Here is a 24846-nt window from a genome sequence, read left to right as displayed (position 1 = left end):
TAGCCTTATAGAGTTTTCAGATCCATGATCTAAAAATGTTTGAAAAGCTTATTCACTTGTCAGTATCTATGATTAGCACCTATAATTTAACTCAAATATATCTGGCTTACTGGCTAATCCAGTATAAGTACAGATTTCCAAGAACTCTTTTCACTAGACATTTTCAATATATCCCTGGTACCCCCTTATAAACTTAACACCTACCACATTTAAGTCACTGTTCACCATCTTTGCTCAAGGACTTCCAATGATCAAGACTTTTTCCATAAGCAATAACAATTTTACTTTTCTAAATAATTACTTGTTTTATTTTTGTTCTCTAAATTACTAAACCAACTATTTTTAATGATTTTTATAGAGTGCTATCAGACTTTAAAATCCCTAAGACATATAATGGGTTTTTTTTTTCTTTAATACTATTCTTCAGAAAGACAAAATTTCAAATCAAAATTATATTATATATCAATAATATAACAAGTGATTTAATAAAAGTACAAAGTTAGCTACACCTTATTGTTATCACCTCATTTGATTCTTTATTTTTAACTGCTATAAAATTGTTCCTTCTTATGAATATGGAAGTATAGGTTATTTCTGAAAACAATTTCCTAAATTGATATACTATGCTATTTCATCTTCTATTTCCTCCACTGAAAAATTGGATATTTGACATAAACCAGGTCAGGATGTTAGCTGACCATATTTTCATCAGCTATCTGAGGATGATTACCACTGAGAACATCAATAACTGAAGAAATACCAGTAGTTTAGCTGTTATCTTGTATAAAATAATATACCAATTAAGTTAACTATAAAAATCATCCTGACTTCAGGGTACATCTTCAAAGCTCCAAGATTCCTCTGAGGACTACAGAAAGCTGTCTAGTTTAGAAAGCACAGTTTGCAGAAAAGTGAGGGTCTTGACTTTTTCCTTTGACTTTCTAACTTTTTATTACAGAGTAAAGTTTCTTCATTGTAACAGGTGAAACATTACAAAGGTATCTTCAAATACATCAAGACACAGTTTTAAGAACCTTCGTATATCTTTTCACAGCTTTCTGTATGTTCAAAATATACACATATATTTAAGAGCACTTATATGTGTATGTGTGTGTATTGTTTTGCTTTTTGTTTTTACAGAAATAGAATCATACTATACACACTAATCTGTAACTTGTATTTCTCACTTAGCACCATGGATGCTGTCATATATTAACAGATGTGGACCTGTGCTACTTAATATTCTATAGACTATACAGTCCATGCTTTATGGAAAGCTCTTCTTGCTAGAGCATTGTGGCACATGCCTGTAATCCCAGAGATTCAGGAGGCTGAGGCAGATCACAAGTTTGAGGTCAACCTTGGAGACTTCAAGGCCAGCCTGAGCAATTAAGAGAGAACCTCTGCAACTTAGTGAGATCATGTCTCAGAATAAAAAAACAAAAGGGGCTAGGGATGTAGCTCAGTGGTACAGTACCTCTGGGTTCAATCCCAAGTATGACAAAAGTAACAAAACAAAACAAATGAACAACAAAAAAAGAAAAAGAAAGAAAACTTGACATTCACATTGATTTCAGCTATTTACCATTATCAGTCCCCAAAATGCATATGCATTAATAAAAAAAAATATGTTTATAGGATATATTCTCCAAATTAATGGGTGAAAGATTATGGGTTCTTTTAAACAAATGAATATTCTGAAAACTGAAAATCAATATTCATAGAACTAGAAATATGTAACAAGTCAAAGGTTTGCAGATCCTTTGACTCAGAAATTCTGATTCTAAAAATTTTTTCCCAAAGAAGCAATTGAGCAATATGCATAGTTTTGTTATGTTGTTGTTGTTGCTTGTTTGTTTTGTTTTGGGGGTTATCTATTTGGTTTGGGAGGGGTTGTTGTTGTTTGTTGATTGGTTGGTACTGAGGATTGAACCTATGGTCACTTTACCGCTGAGCTACATTCTCAGTCCTTTTTACTTTTTATTTTGAGACAGGTCTTAATAAGTTGCATAGGGCCTCACTATATTCCTGAGACTACCCTCCAGTTTCTGATCCTCCTGCCTAAGCCTCCATGTCACTGGAATTATGGGCAGGCACCATCATGCCTGGACAAATGAGCATAGATTTTGAAATACATGGATATTCTCTGAAGCCCTGTTTACAAAAGACAAAAATGGGAAACATCCAAAAATTCAAGAAAACAAATTATGTTAAACACACCTAATGGAACAAAAAGCATATGCTAAAATTGGGTTTATAGTATTTATGTATTAAAAATTATAAAATATATACTATTATTGATTAAAACATTCCTAAATAAAATAGAATGAAAATATCTAATTGAATGTAACTACTGCAAAATAATCCCAAATAAAGAATATTGAAGGGAAGGATATGCAAAATGCTAGTATAACAGTTATTTCTGTATAATAAGATTAAATAGTTTTCACCTCATATTTTGTTTGTTCAATATTTGTTCAAGTATTTATTGAGTAGCTATATATCAGGTACTAGGTTATGCACAGTGTGAAAAAAAAGCAATAATTTAATAAAAAGAAAAAAACTACTGTTGTCTGTGAGGCCAAGCAGAGATGGGGACTCAGAAAAAATAAGGAGTGGGACTTTAGAAGAGAGAGGGGGCAGGTCAAAGCCTCAAAAACATTTGAAATTATATAATTTAACTCTGTAATAAGCCTTTGAGATACTACCATATGCAGTTTACTGTAAAAGTTCTATAAATTACCTAAGAGTACAGAGCAAATAAGTGACAGAAGATTGGATCAGATCTTAAGATTACAATATTCCTGCCACTTGAGTGTCAGTGGAAATAATGTATGCCACTTCCAAGCAGAAGTGGCAAGGAGAAAGTACATCTTCTCCATTCTCTCACCGTACTTTGTGCTGGATCTGAGCTGGGGGCCCTTGAAAGCCACATCTGGAGGCTCAGTCTAAGCTCTCAAATGACCCTAGGGGTGACGCAACAGCACCATAGGAAAATGCTGGGAGTTTGCAGCCTGGTTGGGCCCACATGGCAAAGAAGAGGTGGGATTCCAAGGTTAGGATACCTCAGATACCCAGAGAGAAGCCCAGGAATGCCACCACAGATGAACACCTAGAAAAACCACATCATGAGTTATACCAGCTGCTAATCTTTAACAAAAATGCCAGTAAGATGAACAATGGAGTCACAGGGACAAAACGAGCCATTAGACACCACACAGATCATGGAAGTCATGTTCTTCTCCCATCCCTACAGAGGACATGTTGGAAAAGATAGGGAAGAAATCTGAGAACAGGAATATTTTAGCCAAAGGAATGAACTCAATCAACACTATCCAAAAAGGTTTTCAATTCTGAAGACTAAAAGGTTAAGCCATTCAAATTATTCCACATGAATAAGTTTATCTAGGGGAACTAAATGAAGGGGTTCCAGCTACAGAGAGGATGGGACTTGTGGACTGGTATCATGTTGGATTTTTTAAAAAGATAACAAAATAGGAAAGAGAAAAGCAAAGAACATGAAGGCAAGACAAATGCCCTCAGATCTTCTCTTGTTCCTTGGTAGTCAAATGTAGCAATGGTGTGACACTTTATCATCCTTCCTTTCAACAATAAATAAAGCAGCTCAACGTAGTTTTGTTCTAGGCCCTCTACCAAATTGAATTTTTCGAATTTTAGGAAGGGAGATGAGCATCCAAACAAAGACACAGAGGAAAGGGGAAAAAAATCAAGAGATTGAGAAATGAATTTATGAAAGAAACTCTACCGGACATGATCCTGCATGACTTTTAGAAAGGGAAATGAGGAAAATAAAAGCCAAGTTGAATTGTTTGAGCTAGTGAAAGCATGAAGCAAAAACATATCCCAAAAGCTCAGTGGCAGATTTCCAGCATCTCAAAAGATCCCAGATAAATGTGGTCCAGAGCTCTTAGCACCTAGGACTGTCAACAGTGGGGGACACCCAGTCACAGGATCTCCTGGACAACCCAACAGGCTCTCAGTTTACCTGTGGTCCTTTTTGCTTATCCTTTGACTCTGTTTACACATATACACAAGTGTGCACTTGCACACACAGATGCACACACACATACACATTTCCCCCACCATTCTTTTCAAGCCCCTGCTCTGAGATGAGGTAAATCTTAATGCTGCAAAGCTACTATTTGTATTTCACTGCTTAAAAATACATCATTTACTAAATAATTTTGGACAACTATTACTTGGAGCTCAAAATAATTGAAGTTACTTGTTTTTTCAGAGGAGAATTAAGATACTTTGTATGAACCAGTTCAGCTTCCCTGGGGATCTCCTATTACTTGAGAAACTACAAGAGAAAACTTATCAAATACCAAATGTTATTTACTAGTGAGAGAGTGTAATTCTCACCTTCCCTAGAGGGATTTCAGTCACCTTGGCCTCACTCCATCCCACTGGGTCCAATTTGATAGCACCATTTCCCTTCCAGAAATGAAGGATTCAAGTGTGTATTTAGATGGTAAAGAAATCAGTACAGTAGACAGTAGTTCAAATGAACTCAGCTGATACTTATTGAGGGATTATTGTATGCTGGACTAACAAAAGTCTTAAACAAAAGAGCAAGTGACACTAAAAAGAACACCTAAAAGGTGAGAATCAATTATTCAAGAGATTATGTAGCCTAAAAACCAAAAAAAGAAGTAAGAGTTGGGGAAAACAGACTATATATGATATATGATATATATACACCATATATGATATATATACTATTTCTTCAGGATTTCATATTGTTTTATAAGCCTTTTTGACCTCTCATTCCTGAAAAGACTCCAATTTAAATCCCCTAATTTTAATTCCTGTTTATTTTTTTAAGTAAAATAATAAAGTTCAGTTTTATTAATCCAAAGAGAAAAACATCTACCATTTCAAAAATGAGGAAAATGAGAGTAGGAAAATAAGAACAGAAAAATAAATGAAAAAAAGAGAAGTCAAATTAAAAGGCTAGTGAAAAGATATATGAATTTTTTAGCTCAGATTATAAACAAATTATAAAAAAAAAACTATAACCCACTTTTTGTAATGATAAATGTTCAGAAGAGTGTTGAAAGAATAAAAAAATGAAAAAAGTATATGTTTTAAAGCTTTAAGGGGAAGAAAAAGAAATGCAAAAAAAAAAAAAAAAAACCAAAAAAAAATAGTAAAAGCTTAATTACTAATGCTGGTAGAAGCAAGAAACAAACTCAGAACAAAATTTTTAAAAAAGCAGAAAATAAAGGTACAGGAAAAATAGGTGAAGCAACATAGTAAAAAATTTAAAGGTTAAAATAGAAGTGAACAAGTAATTTTTTAATGACATAAAATTAACAAAAATGTCTTCCTGCCTCAACATAAGCCCCAGGTTTTGGCTACCATCATGGCAATCAAGAAGAATAGCTAATTTTTTATTATATTCTGATACCAAAATTAATTATTAAATACAAATTTTATTACAGCAGTGAATCTTTGAGTGCTGGAGTAACATACCATATATCAGAGCTAGTAGAATTTCATATATATTTGTAAAATGTAAATATATTCTCATATACTAAAAGATTTTGATTAAAGTGGATTCTCAAACAAATAATTAACTTTAAAAATACTTTCTGTGCTGCATAGTATGCAATGTGATAGCTTCTACTGTACTAAGGCTATTTAAAAGAAAAAAGAGATGTTCTTTAATATTTAAGCTGTGGGAATTCAGATCTCTAAAGTGTCATCATTTAATAAAAAGAATAGAATGAAAACAGGTGTGATTAGAAATTGTTGACTCTATTATCATTATCACCACACTTAACCACTCTATGTGACATCTTTCTGTCTTTCCTAAAGCATTCATCTCTACTGAGCATCTGCTTCTAGTTGAGGGCAGTTGAGCCCAGGGGTGCTTTACCACTGAACTACAGCCTCAGATCTTTTATATTTTTTCTTTTGAGACAGGGTCTCACTAAGCTGCTGATGGCCTCACTAAATTGCCAAGACTGACCTCAAATTTACAGTCCTGCTGCTTAGCCTCCTGAGTTGCTGAGATTACAGGAAAAGCACCCAGCCATCCACTTGTTAAAGTTACATTTCCCACTGCATCTACTGATCTTCCAACATCCTCTTTGCCTACTTCCCTACACTTTAGACTCTTACTTATAATCTTTTATTTTAAGACATTTTCCCTTGCAGTAAAATAACCTCATTTGCATCATCATTTCTCATCTTTCTCTCTTTGCCAAAAAAAGAAGAAACAGAGTGGGGTGGGGGGAAAGATGTATATTATATGTATATTATAAGAAGTTTTATAATGCTATTAAGGGTATTAAGAATTCAAAGAACGGCTACTTTTTTTTTGTACCATAAAACAAGACATGCTACTTAATGGTAGAGTGGGGAAGCATGTTAACTATCATCTTAACTATCTCAGTTGGAAGATGGAAAAATTCAAAAGTACCTTTGCAAGTGGGAGAGTATCAACAAATTATGCTCAACCTCTTTCTACACAGTATGCCATATGATGATGTATGGTTTTCCATACTTGAGTAAGCTCTGATAACATAAAGCAACACACAAAAGTTCAGTAACAAGAAGTATTTGGAACCCTCAACTAAAAGTTAGCAAACTAGGTCCAAGAGAAAGTATTGCGCAGAAAAGTCTCCAACTTCTGTATACCTGCTGTGTCACTAAATTCAATATTAGCCAAATATTCACAATGCCTTAGTCATAGGTTTTCTATGGTTAGAAGCAGACACTTTTTACACTTATTTTTAGAAGAGTATTGGTGCTCATAAGGATAGTCTGTGCCAATACTGTTTTCAAGCCAATTCTTGATAACTATAGGCTATGAGCCAAAAGTGGAAAATGATGAACCTGCGGTTGAGATGGCGGCAGGTGGTTCTGAAGACAGAGTGCTCTAAAATGCCTTAGTCACAACTCCAGAAAAAGAGCAGAGATCACCACATTCAATCACATCAATAACCTTCAAGCAACTTGAACATATAGGCAAAGCACAATTATATATGATTAATATGAATAAGTATTGAGTAAGTAATTAATATGAATAAGTCAATCAGGAAATGAAGAACTTAATTAGGAATGTAGGACCCAAGGTTGTTACATATATATATGTAATTTTTCCTATTAGAACAATAACTGGAAGAATTGATAAAGATCCAATAGAATCTTCAACAAATACTAGAAAAATATTCTCCAAATAATTCTTCGTGAATCATTAGTTTCTTGTTGGCATGTATCAGTTATCAAAAATTATTGAATCAGATCAATAACAACTCTTCATTTTTCAAGTATTGCACAATTGCTCTGTAATAGCTTATATAGTTATATTAAACACTAATCACTGTTGTGGAGACAGCCAAAGGCATATATTTATTAATTTCCAGTCACAAAACCATGATACCAATGAGGATGAAGTTGGAAATAAGAGGTTGCTTCTTTGCATCATCTAACATAATAGACAACTTCATTCATTTGTCTCTTCATGGAATTCATTTTAAAATGTTTATTAAACTACTGAAGTAGACCAGGTGGTAAAAGTTTATAGAAAGAAAAATCAGGGAGTAACATTTGAAATAAATTTTGAAGGGCAGATAAGATTTCAAATGTAGAGATGCAAGGGAATGGACAGCATGAATTTGAAAGGAAGAAAATGACAAGCCAAGAATAGGAAACAGAAAGAATCCAAGTTTTGTCTCATATCCTGTGTTTCAACAATTGTTTTCCATTCAGCATATAGAAACAAAATGAGAGTAAGGCATCAATTGATCACGCCATCTGAGTATACATTTTAAAGCCATGTTTCAGTTTGCCAACAAATTTCTGGCAGTAGTGGATAGAAAACAGTTTATACTATTTTGCATATATTGTGGAAAATCATCATTCCTAAACTTTCCCTTCTTGTCACATCCTTACTATGATTCATGTCTCTGAAAAATAAGATATTATTTACAAAGCACTTAAAACAAGCAGTAAATTAGCATTAAATAAATTTAATACACAAGTAAAGCCCTGATTCTTCCATTTGCTTAGAAAAGGTTAGAAGCTACATGTCCTCAAGACCACAAACACACACAGACCTCAAGTGTACAATGAATCAAAATGCAGTCTGTTTAAAAAAAAAAATAATGCTGGGAAAATTCTTTATGGAAAAATATTTTATAATAAATTATATTTTTTATATAAATATATAGCTATTCAGATTATTTCTTCTTGCATCAGTTTTGTGAAATTATACAAATCAATAAATGTATCTATGTCTTTTTCTGGGGTTTTCTGGAACATATTGATATAAATTAACATTCTCTACTTTCTACCTGTTTAAATCTGTAGTCATATTCCCTCTTTAATTCTTTTTTTTTTTTTTTTTTTCCTGGTACTGGAGATTGAACACAGAGACACTTTACCACTGAGCTACTTCCCCAGCCCTTTTTATTTGTTTAATTTTGAGATTTTGAGACAGGATCTCTGCTAGATTGCTGAGTCTGACCTCAAACTTGTGATCTTCCCACCTCGATCTCCAAAGCAGCTGGGATTGTAGGCATGTGCCTCCATGCCCAGATTCCCTCTTTGATTCTCAATATTCATAATTTGTGCTTTCTATCTTTGCTTCTTGATCAGCCTTACTTGAACTTACCAGTCATATTAATGTTTTGAAAATTAACATTTGAATTTGTTCATTTTCTCTATTGTTTGCCTTTTTCTTCTTTATTTCTCTTCTTATTTGTTCTTTATTATTTCCATCTTCCTACTGACCTCTAGTTAAATTTGCTCTTTTTTTTCTAATCCCTTAAGATGGAAACAGAGCAATGATTTAGAATCTTTTTGCTTTTTTATAATCTAAGAATTTAAAATATAAATTACCTCTAAGCACTACATTTGTTACATCCCATCAGTTCTGATATATGCCATGGTATCAAACAATTCCAAAATTTGGGGACTTTAGAACAAAACAAGTTTATTCCTTTCTCACTCTACATGTCCACAGAGGGTCAGTCACAGGCTCTGCTCCACACTGTCTTCATACCAAGACTCAGGCAGATGGTGCAGCAACTATCTGGAACACCAATGGTTGCCAAGGAAGAGAGGGTCTTGCATGTGTAATCAAATGCTCCTGCTCAGAAACACCACACCTCACCCCTGCTCTCACCTAGCCAGCCAGAACTCATCACAAGAGCAAGTATTTGTGTCAGAGATGATTACACAAATATCTAATGAATTACAAGAATGACCACAATAATGTATATTTTCCCTCACTAGAATATATGACCTATAAAAATGAGAACATTGGGGCTGGGGATATAGCTCAGTTGGTAGAGTGCTTGCCTTGCAAGCATAAGGCCCTCGGTTCAATCCCCAGCACAGCAAAAAAAAAAAAAAAAAAAAAAAAAAAGAGAACATTGTGTGTTGTATTCACTGCTGTGTCCCCAGTGCCTAGGACTAAGCCTCCCACGCTAATGGGCACTCTAGAAGTACCTCTGGAATGAATGCTAGACATCTCTTTTATTGATATTTCTTCCATATCTAAGGCTAAAATATGTCTAGATTTGCCACAGTATTGTATCTACAGATCTTCCACCCACTGCTGACAGTTTTCTGAGGTACAGTAAAAATATTCTTCTTTTGCATTCAGTTTGATCTGTCAGCTAGAATTCAGCTGTTAAGTAAATGTCTGTCCTCTCTTAAACATGAATAGTCAAGCACTTGTGTTTACAAAATTCTGTAGAGGGGACTAATTCAGTAATCTGTTTAGACTCTAAATAGAAGCAGGAGAGCAATCTCAAAATACATGGACAGGGTTATTTTCAGATGCCTAAACTCACAGACTCTGCTGGGATTATAAAGGGGAAGAACCTGGGTAGGCCTTGGGGCCCCATCACTACCAACCTTCCTGCTCATGTGGACAGAGCATCTGTTCATCCCCAGAAAAGAAAGATGCTTTTCTTATTCCATGGGGCACCTGAAAGTCAGAACATTAAAGACTGATGGTTGTCCCCATGATATCCAACTCCAGGATTAACTTCCCTACCTTTATTGCTAGAAATACCATCACAAAACCAGCACTGCCAGGGATGGGCCAAAAACACAGAAGGACACTCCTAAGAAAAATCTCACTCACTATAAAACCCAGCTCTCTGCACTTTCATGTGTGACTGGAAAGAGGAGTGGGGTGGAAACCCTCCTCAAGAAACAAAATGGGGATTTCAGAAGAGTAAAGAAGTTACCAAAAATGAACATCATCTGTTATGCATCATCTCAGAGGAAACCCAGAAACAGGGCTTGAGGGTTTCCCCAAACACCAATTTTAAATACATTATATTTAAATCAGAAACCAAAAAAAGCTACACAGGCGTATTTGTTTTTTAGTGCTTCCCTTTCACTTAAAAGAACTTTCTCAAATGAAATCTATGATCTTGCTATCCCACCTTACCCCCACTTTTTCTCCTACTCTCTACTCTGCTTGCTTAGAGTCAGCCATTGGACTCTTTCCTACTCATCAAATGCTCTAAATACACCATGGCCTGGTGGTTTCTCCCCTTGACCTGTTCTTCTCATGGAACGTTTTCTCCTAGAAAGATACATAGGTTGCTTCTTCATCTTCTTCAGGTCTTTATTCAAATGTCATCTTAATGGAGAGGGAATTTCAGAAACTGGCTGGGCCTCCTCCCCCAACTCCTCCTGCTTGAGGTACCACAGCCTGTCTACCCTCTGACATAACATATAATGGCATATTGACTTATTTAGTCTCTTTTCCCTCTAGAATGTAAGCAGAGGCTTTGTTGTGTTCAATGCTCTATCCCAAGAGCCCAGAAAATGCTCAGTATTTATTGAATGAACAAAATCAAGACTTACATTAAAGGCTCCCATACTCTGCAAATGAGTGGAGACAAACCAGTAAGCCTGATCCAAAGAGTTCAGGAAAAAAGAGAAACTCAATGACATTAATACCTTCACAGCTTAACACATACATCTGTGAACATAATCTGCTTTTTCTTAGCCACTCCTAGTGTTGCAGATAGCCAGAATTATACATTCGTTTCTCTCAGCAAACTTGGAAAATAAAGTAGGATGATCTAATGAGAATTTAAGTTTCCACTTTTAGAAATAGATTGATATGTCTTATGTTCAGTATATGATGGGAGTGGACTCAGGGAACAGGAGTCCTTAAAATGAAGATGTTATTTTAAAAAGCAGGAGGAGGAAGAGAGTGTACTTGTGCTGTCAAGTCTTCCTCACACGCTGTTTTCTTCCTCCTCCTCCCTCCATCCTCCCTGGTACCACTCCTAAATACAATATTGATTGCTGAGGTCAGGTGAACCCCAGCACCTGCAGCACACCTGGCTGCCTCAAGGTCAACTAATCCTGCATCTATCGTCCCACAACACTATTTTGATTCTGTCATTCTTGTGATCAAAAACTTTTAACTTCCTTCCTTGATGTCATATATTTTGTTTTTCCCCCACAATAAGCTTATGTAACCTTTTATATTTAAAATTCTAAAGGGAGGGCTATGATCCATGGCTTCTTAATGTTTTCAGGATATATTTTAAGTTCCCAAACCTCAAAGTAAAGACCCTCCCAAGTTTACCTTGACCTATCTAATTCCTGCCTCTAGTCTACCCCAAATCTACTGATCCAGGAAAACTGCCTTGTGCATAACCTACCCCAAAACTATTTGCCCTTTTCTTCCCCCAAAGCTTTGTGTTTGCTTGGAATACCCTCATCCCCTGTGGTGCTGCAAAGCAAAGCTCAGACTCAAACTCAGTAAGTGTTGACCATACCGAGGGACTTATTTCAGGAGATGGCGAGTTCATCACTATCAGAGGTACCCAGAGGTAGCTGGAGGTGGAACAAGAAAGCTCTTACCAAATGAATTCATCCTGAGAGTCCATGGCTTCCACCAAACCCTACTTCAAATAAAGCCTTATTTTACCATTTCTGTTGGAAATGACTTCTTACCCCTTCAGAGTAGATGGTCTATCCTACCTATGTGGCAGTTATCATGGGCTGGCACTGCAGTGATCTTGAGAGTATGTTTGTATGTTTTCATATGTCTAGACCTGATATTGGCTATATTTTAAAAATTTTGTGTGGTTGCTTTGCCAGACTAACCTTCTAAAAGACAGAGACTCATGGCACCTAGCCCTGCCCCATGCAAAAAATACTCAATATGTTTGTCAGTGATGATGCTAAAAAGAATCTGCTGTTAAAACAGGAATAAACTGGAAGGACAGAGAGAGAGAGAGAGAGAGAGAGTTATGAAGCAGAAGGAAATATTAACTTCCCTGGACAGCTGAAGGGTAAGTTCAAGTTCATTATCTCAAGTTTATATGTATACAGCATGTATACTCTGAGTTGGTTTGTTCATTTCAATGGTCATGTCCTCAAGGACACATGAAGTATCCTAACAAGCATGGACTAGGCAAGGGACATCTTGATGTGTAATCACATTCCTATCAAGTTAAAGCAAAGATATAGAGTCCAGCGAGAAACATTAGGGTTACAAACGGCTGCAAGGGTAGGAAGCTTTGTGCTCAGTTTCTCTGGGTTTAGCTGCAATGACAGACTGTGCTAGAACTGAACAACTTCTTGCTGGGTCAACTAAATGACTTTCTTTAAGCAAAAGAAGGGGCTGGGCAGGCAAGAAGCAGTGCCAGAAAAGATCCCTGAACACAGACAATGTGGAGCAAAGCTGTAGGGAGTGACCAGGCACAATCCAGTCCTGAGGCAGACGAGGCTTGCGGCTGCCAGTTCACCATCTGGGATGCCTGTCTGGGAATCGGGAAGCTTCAGTTTATGTTCCAATTTTACTGCTGGCTATTGTTGATGACCTTGGAGTCAGGCAAATCAACCCTGTACACTTCTGTTTACCCATCAACAATAACTCTGGGTCACAGCCATAATAAGAATACAAACCAAAAACAACAAAACAGCTTCTACCACCACAGATATTCATACTCAAAGACAGTGTCAGGACCACTACTATAAAGAAACAAAGTCTGCAGAAGTCCTTATTCCAGTCTGATGCCCCCTGTGTCCATGTCCTGTAATGGCCTTTTTTTGCTCCTTTTATCCAGAGCCCTGTAAAACAACACAGCCAAGATATCAAAACACTCTCCTTACTCCCAACTTGTTAGCATCCTCTCAAATCACTCTCCTGCTCCAGCCAATACTAATTACCCCATTATTTGAACAACAAACAGGACCCTCTATTAATGTGGTTTTAAATGAATTAAATAAACAAGCACTCTTCACTTTCAATTTCATTACCTATTATTTAATCAGTTGTCAAGTTCCACCTTGGATTAGTTATATCCAATGGTGAAGTGGTTTTTCTTTGCACTGTATGTATGGGTCTGTCTGCTGCAATTCCACTTAAGAGTTGCCTTCATAAGAAACTTCTACCATTAACTCCCATTAATAAGAAATGAGAAGAGGAGGTGGAAGCAATAATTGAATGTGGAATAGAAAGGGTCCCTTGGCCCCCGAATGACTCCTCCACATAAAACATATCTAGAAAGCTACCCTGGTTAATACCTGCTTAATTATAATGCTCTAGTCTGAGCTAGTTTATTAAGTCCTTGAGGTGTCTTTTTTACAGCGCTTGAATCCTCTGCCCTACAGGAACTAGAGCAGCCGGACAAGTCTATCACACTGAAGGCTACAGCTGATTGTACTTTAGTGCTAATGGATGTGCAACTGACTGTACTGTGAGCTAATGAAGACTCCTAATAAGTAGGTGTGGGAGGAGAGGGCTGTGCACTCGGGATTTCCACCCTCACCTTCCTTTCCTGTTGTATGAAAGAACATTAAATTTACGGGATAAGTTTCTTGTAAAGGGCTACAAAGTTCAGTTACTCTTACATGCCAAATTTCCCTATGGAAAAAAAATTGTCTGGGAAGTTTTAAAAGACTCCAATATCAATTATTTTCCACTTTACTTTTCTTAATCTAATTTATTTATTTTTAATTTGTGCTTTTTTTTTCTATTATTCTTATGCCACAAGACCACTCCAAGCTTTGGAATAACATTTCCCCCCTATTTGAAATTTTTAGTCTTTTCTGGTTCTAAAATCATTTCCTCTGTGAAAAGGAATTGTGTGTTGACACAGAAAAATGAAGATACTAGCACTCAGTAAGACTGGTTGAGGATGAAGATGATGACATAACATTTAAATAATATTTGTCATGAATACTAGATATTGTATATTTTGAGAGGACAACATTTAAAACTATATGTACTCTAAGCAGCATCTGGCTACATATATAGAATTTTCTGAAATAATTCCCCTAAAATGAAGTACTTATCATCTTGATAATACAGTACTTAAAATAATCAATTGTTGACATTTATGCTGAGTAGACCCAAATATACTTTTTAAAAATGTACTCTTAACTAGTATAATAAACTTGAGGGTCATTTACACTGTTCAGCTATTTGGACACTGAATTAGTACAAAGGAAATCAAACCATACCCATAATCATGGTTTTGAAATAATGGTTTTTCTTTTCTAAATATTTGACTCTCCATGTTTTGATAGTCCCGAATCACCATGACTTATTACCCACATTTTCTGGAATATCTGGATCTTTCCAGTTTTGAAATAAAATCATGTATGTAGCTCAAAATACAAAGAAAAAAATTTCAAACTAGGCTTAAAACTAAGACAATAGAAAACAAACAGGCATTTAGCATCATTAATTCACCAAATGATAAAATATTATTAATTTGGGAGATGTCCTTTTGTTAAAATAAAACCAAAGAAACAAGGTAGAATTTACCCTCTCAAATCTCTCAATACTGAGGATACTTTTTACCCAAAACTTCCTGTTTAAAACTAAAACAGACATAGGTACCCAGGAAAAAGTCAACCCCTTAATAGTTTACATAATGTATGCACAAGAAAAATATACCTTTGGCATGTATTCATCTATTGCAGCCCCTAATTATCATTCTTTTTACCCATCTAGAAACAATTTCATTTTTAAAAATCACTTCCTTTTAAAAAAGAATAATGATTTTTAAATACTTATTAGTGCATTATAGTTATGCATAATAGATGGGTTCATTTTGGTATAATCAAACATGTATGGAATTTAATCTGCTCCATTTCAGTCCCTAATGCTTCCTCTTTCCCTCCCCTTCTCTCTTTCCCTATTCCCTTTCATCTTCTCTACTGGTGTTCTTTCTGTTTATTTTTTTTTAAACTGGTGCTATACATACAGAAAGGTAGAATTCACTGTGGTATATTTATATGTGCACACAGCAAAATTTCACCAAATTCATCCCACATTTCCCATCTCTCCTCTCTCTCCCTCAATCTCCTTCTATTCCATTGATCTTCCCTCTATCCTTATGAAATCCTATGTAGCTGGATACTTTGGGGAAGTCAAAATTGTGTATGAAATCCCAAAGACTGATCTTTGTAATTAATTTTTTTGGTATTTGTAGCTAATATATTGGCAAACCCTGACCAAATCTGATCTTTTCTTTCTTTCCTTTTTTTTTTTTTTTTTTTTTTTTTTATGTGTGTGTGTGTGTGGGGTACTAGGGATTTAACCCAGGGTCACTCTACTACTGAGCTACATCCCAGATTCCCTTTTTAACTATTATTTTTTTATTCTGTGACAGGGTTTCACTATGTTGAAGAGGCTGGCCTCCAATTTGTGATGTTCCCATCCCAGTTTCCCAAGTCGCTGGGATTATAGTCATGCACCATTGTGCATGGACTAAATCTGAATTTTAGCAATAAAAGTTAATGTGGACTTCCTTGAGCACTGTTTTTAGCCTTCATGTGAACATCCACAGAAATAGATACTTAATCACAGAACTATTAGTGTGTTTGACAATGGGGTATTTAGCAGAGTGGCACATACACTAAATCCTGAAAAATCTGGCCTTAGGATTTTGAATTTCAAAAAGAGGTCCTGGTTTAAGCTTGGTAAAGGTACACTGCTTGCTGTTTTGAGCACTATTCAAGGTATATGAGTCATCACTTATGCACTCAGTACCTGAAGTATCACTCACTGAACTCAGTACCTTCTTCTCGATTCTCCTAATGATTTTCTCTCCCTCCCTCTCTCAATACTCTCACAGCCATCCAGCTCAATCCTCCTAGTTACCTTTAACTTCACCCTTACTCTCACCTGTTCACGTCCATTAGTTGTGGAAGATTCACTGTCTCATTTACTTCTGTCCTGCTTGACTTCCCATTGTTCCTCCCCTAGTGCCGCCAGGCCTGAGCAGTCTCAACCCTGAATTACTGCCCATAGCTCCTAAAATGCCTTCCTAATTCCTAATTACTCTCCAATTTCTCCCTTGCCAATTCTCCTTAGATTCTGCTTCAAGATTAGTCATGTCATCGTCTCACACCTTATTCAAATACCTTCCTTGATTAGAAGATCACAAATGGAGGAGTTAAAGTCCAAAGTTAGGAGACCGAACCTACCTTTCCACTGCCTCTGCTATTCTTTCCTGACAAAAATAAATTTCAGGAAAAATAAGCCCTCAGGTTTCTTTTCCCCTCATACAGAAACAAAAACAAAAACAAAAAACACCACAACAGTTGTCCTCATCTCCTCTGCTCACTTTCATGTCATTTCTATTTTAATGCCACTCACGCCTTAGCCTCAGTTGAGACCCACAATGGCAGCAAAGCTTTCTTCAACCTTCCTGGTCCACAGTGCTCTTCCCCTCTTGAATTTCCACAGCACTCACAGTCTGCACTATTCATTTGATCTTAATATGCACTTCCTTGTATTATCAGATTATTTAATTTTTCATGTATATATACCTTGTCTCTTTAAGCAGATTTTAAATACCTTATCTCATATTTTATGAATGATCAAATGAGTACTCTTCTATAGCTTAGACTAAAAAGGCAACATTAGCAAAGTTAACCTGCAAAAGATGAAGATATATTAATTTATTTTTTCATTCAAATTTAATAAACACTTTTATGCCATGCATTGTTTAGGCACTGAGGATTAAATCCCTGCACTCATATGACTTGTAGCTGGGAAATCAGACTTTAATGAAACAATTATACATGTCTGAGGGTAAATATGAAAAGACTTAAAATCATTTCAGTTGCTACACATATCAAAGCATTCTGAGTCTGCCTGCCTTCCATCCACTCCAGTTCCAGTTGGGTCCTGCCTTCAATGAATAAGTAGCGTATCTTTTTTGTTCAAAGAGTCTGACATTTCCTTCAGGTGGAATTCTTTTGACAATGTGTTAAAAGAGCAGCGTTAAGAACAAAATTGCAACTAATGGAGGCTCTTGGCCCATGTTAGAATACAAAAAAAGGAGGAAAGATAAACAGCAGAAAAGATGCAGTTTATTTGAGAAATGGATTTGCTGCAATCTTGATGTTCTAAGATCTATCCTTGGATAATATTATTCAGTCAGAAGGCATTACTTGGACCCTGATTGTTTTGCCCTTCATAGAATTGCTTCCATGTAATAAAGTATAACAAAATTGATTTTATGCTGAAATACTACATTCTATCCATTAACAAAAGTTTCTTTTAAGACTCAAAAACATGAAATATATTTCTGCATTTATCAATTCACCACTCAATATTTCCTGTAAAAAAACAGAAGAAAAAAGAAGAAAACTACTAAAATTTAGAGCAAGAACATCTAAAATTTAGGTCAAAGAAAAATCCCCATGTAGAATTTGAAATGTTTATCATTGATAATAACCAAAGGCATATAATATATCACATCTTCCCTTTTGCTCAGGCTCCAAGGAAGCTGAAAAATGAGCAAGGTAACAAAATTCATGTGGTCCTAATTTTCTATCCCTGCGGTATTATGTATATATGTTGTAAATAATTTCAATTCATTTTGAAATAAATAATATTTCTTTAATTAGCTCAAGAAATCAAATTCCCTTTTGTATATGTCTTATCATCAGCATAACAACTTTGGATTTCTTTATTCATAAATATCTCTAAAATATCCCCCCTTCCCCCATCAAAGTTAGTCATCCAAGCAAATGGGAAAGAGGGGCACTGGAAGAGTATAAACTGACATTCCAGTGAAATCTAATTTTCATAAATCCTAATCTTATACCTTAATAAGACTTAGTTTTAAAACTAAAACAATTATTTTGAATGTATCAATTTCTGATTACATTTTGCTCCTAAAGTATATTTATATCCAAATCACTATAAATTATAATATTTATGTCTGATAGAAAAAATGATAACCAATGAATTGGATTGTATTATGTGTTCTCAGAATCGTTCCCTCTTCTTCACTGTGTTTTAAATTGATAATGCTGTGCTGTCCTTTTGCTGTTTACAAAGATGAGATTTACCATCATGAAATAAATGAACTAGGCAGTGTGCATGCCTGTAATCCCAGAGATTCAGGAGGTTGAAGTAGGAGGATTGCATGTTTGAGACCAGCCTCTGCAGTTTAGCAAGACCCTCAGCAAATTAGCAAGACCCTGTCTCAAAATAAGAAAGTACTGGGGATGTAGCTCAGTGGTAAAGCACCCCAGGTTCAATCCCCAATACAAAAAATAATAATAAAAAAAAAATAAATGAGAGAAAACTTACCAGTTAATGAAATGAAAGAAATGGTAACATTCTATTTAAATATGTTTGGTGTTTCAATAAAGAATGCCAAAAAGTGACACTGTTTAATTGATCCCACAAAATTATTCTGATCATTTTGTAAACCATCTCAATGTTTCTGTAAAAAAAATTTCTGTGTTTGCAATTATCAGTCCCCCTTCCAACATCAGACACCATCATCGTCACCCTCAACACCACCACCTACAATAAGCTTGCACTCACAAATTGTTAAAGGCTTAAATATAGCCTTTTGAAATGAATTATGTATAAATGCTAGTTATTTGGGAACAAGGATGGAAACATTTATCACACACCAAGCCAATAAGAACATTTGTGTTTGCATTAAATTTTGGATTCCTTCCCATGAAGCTGCAGGCTGTCAGTTCCAGAGCACCCTGTTGTAATCTTTTGGTTCATGTGGTCACAAATAAGCTGAAGAAATGATACCTTAGATGTAATAAGAAGGAGTCAAGGAAGGCATCACAGAGGAGATAATGCTTGAACTGGAGCTTAGAAACAAGCCAAGTTGACAGGAAGGGAATAAACATGATGGGCATTGCAGAGTACAAGTGCAAAAGGCACAGAGGCATAAAGGAACATGGCAGGATTGAGAACCAAAAATAATTCTGTGCAGCATGGAATACCAAGAGATACAGTTTGCAGGCAGGCAGGAATAGGTCATAAATGGTTTTGGAAATCAATAGAAGGAGTTTAGATTTTATTCTGTGGGTGGTAGAGCCATTTAGTAATATAGAAAAATTATTGTCAGATCCATAATGAACTGGAGGAGGAGGAAATGATTAAGAGTTCATGAACCAAGGAAACATAGTTCATAAAATAATGGCCATGAAGAGAGATAAAGGGAAACAGAAAGAGAAGATAAGCTTGGAGTTCATTAGGAAATTGAATCAAAAGTCCACTATCTTACTTGCCAAGATTTATAAGTTATCATTTCTTCTCTAATACCCCATATGATTTCAGATTTTTTAGTAAGGAATAAAAAGATATGGAAATTATCAAAGTGATAAAGCTGACATTACAGAGTCTTCTTGACTGTAAGTAAAAAAAAAAATAAGATATACTTTTACATTACTTGAAAATAATTCGCACTCAATAGACCACTTGAAATCTAGTAAGCTTCTTTGGTACTAAATTACTTATACTAACAGGAGAATTAAAATGTAAACCATGACTGAAATGTGATTTTGGTACAAGAGATAAGTGTTTGCAACAGAATGACTTAGAGTGTTGGAATCACAAAAATCAAATGGCATGTCCTTCTTAGTAACAGCAGCACCTTAACCTTATGATTCTCAAGCAATCTTTAATAAAGGAAAATAACCCTTCTCCAAACTGAATATTCTGGTCTAAATTTGTCATGACTTGCTACATTGAAAAAATTCCCCAAGTGGGTTACAAACAAATTCAGCAATTAATTGTAGTGGATGCTTTTTGGGTGCCATGAACTCTCCACCCACTTTTTTCAAAGTGACCCTCTGTTGTTTTAGGAGACAGGGTCCCGTTGAGAATGAGTGATGATGATGCCTACCAGTACAGACATCAGAAACCAGGCTCGAAGGCACAGATCTCATTCTACTTAGGATTGTTCAAGACATAGATAGGCACATTATCCAATCAGGTTAAGATGTTTGTTAAAACATAACAGAACCAACCTATAGGTGAGCTATACATCTTAATAATGTAAACTAACCAAGTATCCCTAAGTGATTCTGCCCAGCAACACAGAGAACTCACATCACAGCTTGCTGGGATGCTTGATGAGCAAGGCTTCCCCTCAGCTTGTAGCTCAGCCTCAGTAACTGCAAAGGCCTTCAATCCATGGTGAGTAATTACCATTTCCTCAGTTTCTCTGTCCAGACTGTTTGGTTTATTTAGACCACGGTGTCAGCAACTGCTGACAAATAAGCTTGAAGAATGTTCCCTACAACCCTCTCACACCTACCACCCACAATTAACTTCTTCTATCCATGATTACTATGCACAGCACTATACTCACACAGTATTTGATAGATAACACAACCAACACCCTGTTACTTCATAACCTCTGTGTCAATGATCTGTCTCTGCACTCCACTTTAGCACACATACTCAAAAGTCCACACCCTAGATGGAAATCACCACTACAGAATGACCGTACATCTGTTACAACATGTCATTCAACCACACCCACCATTCCTGTGCTTTTTCTTACTCCCATTTCACCTGTTCATTTGCCACCCAATCTCCAGGCCCTTGTCCACTTCTTCCAGACCACTATCTCCCTTCATCTCCTTTTCATGTCCATTCAGAACTCCCTGTTGATCAAATTAGTAACTCTGTTGCAAGAACTCTTCCTTTATCTTCCATCTTTGTTTCCAATAGGGAAAGCCTGAGCAGTCCCATGCAGATGAATCACTCTCAAATTGTGTTCCAGGTGACTGAACTCTCAAAGAGAAAACTGCACAACATTCAGATTAATATCATTCAAATTTATGGTAACTAACTTCACTGGCCCTTAGTGACAATAAGCAACCCTTTCATTTGTGTATAGTCAGTTCACTTCTGTACTCCTGAAGATCACATTCCAACCCTTGACCACTTTGTTAAGCTCCTCTATCATCAAACCCTTCCATATTTGTCTTCAGCTCTTCTTCATAGTAAAATGAAGGTTATCAGGTAGAGAAATATTCCCCTTCCTACTCCTCCACCTGAAACAGAACTATCAGAGCACCATTCCTTATCTTACTCATGCCTAGGATCTCAGGAGCCAGGGTCTCTCCTCTTGTCTTTTTTCCCCTTAATTAGAAGTAATTATTATTTCATTTATTGATTTCTAACAAATTTCACAAAAATTCAGGACCTCTGGCTGTAGGTCTTACATGAGGTTGCAGTCAAGCTGTTGTCTGAGGTTCCAGTCTTATTATGTGAAGGCACAACTAGGGGAGGATCAGCTTCCCCAGCTCATTCACACAATTATCAGCATGATTTACTTCCTAGTAGGCATTAGGATTGGAGACCTGTCTTAAGGCCACCATTTTTACCTGTGTCCTAAGTCCCAAAGACCTTCAGAGATATTTTCTACTATATTTTCACTTCAATCTAATTCCTTCCCCTGCAACTGTAGACAGGTCAATTAATCTCATTCCTCAGATAAAACCAACAACAACAACTCAACCAACTCAAAAATCTGCCCATGCTCCTTCTTCCATTTTTAGCTATTTCCCTATATCTTCCATCATCTCATGAAATTTCTTGAAACTGTGTACATACACATGCACATAGATAATAAATATAAAGTATGTTCATTTCATATATTTATGTAATAGAAACAGATGGCAACAGTTTGAGAAATAGGGATGTACTGTATGTACATGTATATATGTGAATATTTATTTGCTAATTCCTTAGAACATTGACATTTCTTTCTCACCCAACTTCTAGACTGCAAATACTCTGTCACCTATGATCTTATAATTGCCAAATGCAAAGTTTTCTTATTAAATTCTCTTCTTAATTGATCCAGCTGCAGCATTTAAAACTACATATTTTACCCCGTGGCATGTATCACCTCTTCATGTATTAGATATACATTTGTTGAATCTCTCTTCTGTAGGAGGTAAGTTTTTATGAGGACAGTAACCATGTTTGTTTGAATCACTCTCTAGAAGAGGGTCTGACATGCAATAAGTGGTCAGGGAATATCTGTTGAATAAATACCACCCACCTCTTAGTCAAATTGATTAGGCTGAGGTGGGAGCCACCACGAACTGGTCAATTCCAGTCCCTTCTCTGAGAGTTTAAACTAGGGACCAGGAGAGTCAAGCCAGTTTCTCTGGGTGGATATAAATGGATCTTCAGGGTGAAAGCAGAATGAAGCAGATATGATAGAGAAGTTGAGACAAAGAGCATCCTGACAGAATTCAAGGCCCTGGTTCCATCCCATTGTCTAAAATGAACTCTATCCTGGGTCTCTGTGAAATATCCCAATATCCCTATCATAAGTTACCTTTCTTTTAAAAAAAACTAATTTAGTCTCTTTTTCTATTATTTACTACTAAGAGACTCCTTACTAATGTACTGCTCTGTGGATGACCAGGTACAAAATAAACACCATAAAGCCAATTTAAAAAAAAAAATGAGGATAAGAAGTTAGCGTTCTAGTTCTCATGCCCTGATTGGCCAATAAATGGCAATGGTTAGCTTACTTTAATGAAAATATGGTGTGATAAGGAGTCATTCTTTTTACAATTTACAACCTCTTTGCTGTACCTCACTTAGGTACTACCTACTTATGAGAAAGGAGCTATTTCCATGTCTTCCCTAGATAAAATTATATACACATTCATTTATCTCCAAAGCCATTTATAATGAAGTCTGGTATTAATTTTACCTGATACTAATTTCACTCCTTAGGCAGTAAAAAAGTACATCATTAAATAGAGAATAGTTGAAAAACCTAGTTACGACAATGCATTACAAATTAAGGCTGGAGGACAAACTAAAATGCACATAAATTGGCACTTAGTAACATAGGAGCTCTATTTTGAAGAATAGAAATTAAATAATTAGCAACATTACATTTCATGGGTTATGCTACTTACCAAACAAACGCTGATGGAAGAGAAATTTGCCAGCTATTAGTCCTATGAGAATGGCAAGTAGCCATAGAAGCACCTTCAAAATCCTCCAGCCAACTCCTCTAGGGTATTTATTTGTTACAAATGAAAAACAGTTTCCAACAACAATAACATTGGCTTCTGTTTGGCTGTGAGAAACTGGGTCCTCCGCAAAGATTAAGAAATTAAAGAAGATCACCAAGTAAGCCACAATCATGCGAGACCAGGGATGCTGGAAATAATAGCGGAAATCTTTACCCATCCTTCAAAACTTCAATGCCGCAGTTTACCTGTGTGAGAAGAGAGAGACAGAGTTTGAGTGGGAAACAAGTAGCAGTCTCTTCCTGTTATTTGGTCACATTTACAACAGCTCAGTAAAGAGGTACCTGGATGAGATGATTGATGCCTGTTCCTACTGGCACAAGGACACAGTAGATTGAGGAAGGTTAATATTTTCCCCTCCCTGCTATCTAATCATACCTCTTATTAGTTGAGAATTTAGGAAAGAAGGGGAATAAAGAGTAGGGGGAGCCAGGCGTGGTAGCACATGTCTATAATCCTAGCAGCTTGGGAGGCTGAGACAGGAGGATTATAAATTCAAGGCCAGCCTCAGCAATTTAGTAAGGCCCTGTCTCAAAATAAAACAAAAGAAGAAAGGGGGCAGGATTTGGCTTAATAAGTTAAATAAGTACCCTTGAATTCAATCCCTGGTCTCCCCCACCCCCCCCCAAAAAAATAGATTAGGAAGAATGGAAGGGATATGAGAGGACAGGACACATGAGAGGGCAGGACACCATCCAAAATTGGGATGATGACTGAGGTGACATGGGGAGAAAGAGGCACAGGGTATAAGATCAATGCAACTGTTTTCCTATTTTAGATTATTTCACTTTACAACCATAGTCATCTAAAAACTGAAATAATATAGAAGTAAACTGAACACATAAAATAACAACAACAATAATAATGAAACACCCGTGCTGGGGATATAGCTCAGCTGGTAGAGTGCCTGCCTCGCAAGCAAAGGCCCTGGGTTCAATCCCCAGCACCACCAAAAAAAAAAAAAAAAAAAAAAAAGAAAGAAACACCCAATAAACATTCTCCTCTACCTAATTCCCTCTCCTCAGAGTCATGATCACTTAATAATTTGGTAAATAAACTTTCCAATCTCTTTCTATTCATGGATGAATGTGTACCTGTGTACGAACTTCTGTAATACCCAAAGGCATAGAGGCAATGCAAAAGCTTATAAAATGCCTACAGCAATGGGTCTTAACCCAGACCTGCTCAGGAAGCACAACCACCTTAAAATGCAAATGTCCAGGCCCCACCTCCAGAGGCTCACTTTGCTTTTCCACTTTCCTCTTCAGGAACCAGCCTGCCCCTGGAACACACGAGCTGAGACTCCCACATGGGGAGGCTTGTCTAAGTCCACTAAGTCTTGTAAGTAGGTATCCAATTCTAGGGTTCATTTTGGTGAACTCATTTAGCTCTCAGACTAAGCTACATCTGCTTTTTCAGCAATAAAACTGTTTAAATCTTGAAAACAAAAGTAACAATGGCAGTAATTTGACGACCATATACCAATTTACTTTTCTTTTTTCTCAATTTATTTAAACCTCAGAGCGG

The 24846-nt window shown here is 36.2% G+C and overlaps 1 protein-coding gene across 4 annotated transcripts in view; it reads right to left on the bottom strand.

Annotated features, from left to right (window-relative positions):
* Positions 1 to 23502, bottom strand: part of TMEM117 (transmembrane protein 117) — a 453170-nt gene extending 429668 nt beyond the window's left edge. For 2 of the 4 annotated variants that reach the window (XM_079139598.1, XM_079139601.1), the window contains exon 1: positions 23203 to 23502. In XM_079139598.1, coding sequence (XP_078995724.1) covers positions 23203 to 23479 — 277 coding nt within the window. In that variant the 5' untranslated portion in view covers positions 23480 to 23502. Of the gene's footprint in view, positions 1 to 20356; positions 23152 to 23202 lie in introns of those variants that run through there. The other 2 variants (XM_079139600.1, XM_079139599.1) reach the window with 2 other exon arrangements.
* Positions 23503 to 24846: the final 1344 nt, after the last annotated feature.

The sequence above is a fragment of the Sciurus vulgaris genome (assembly GCF_902686455.1).
Source record: "Sciurus vulgaris genome assembly, chromosome: 5".
Taxonomy (NCBI): Eukaryota; Metazoa; Chordata; class Mammalia; order Rodentia; family Sciuridae; genus Sciurus; species Sciurus vulgaris.
The sequence above is the reverse complement of the archived record's forward strand: the minus strand, read 5'-3'. Positions and strand labels throughout refer to the sequence as shown.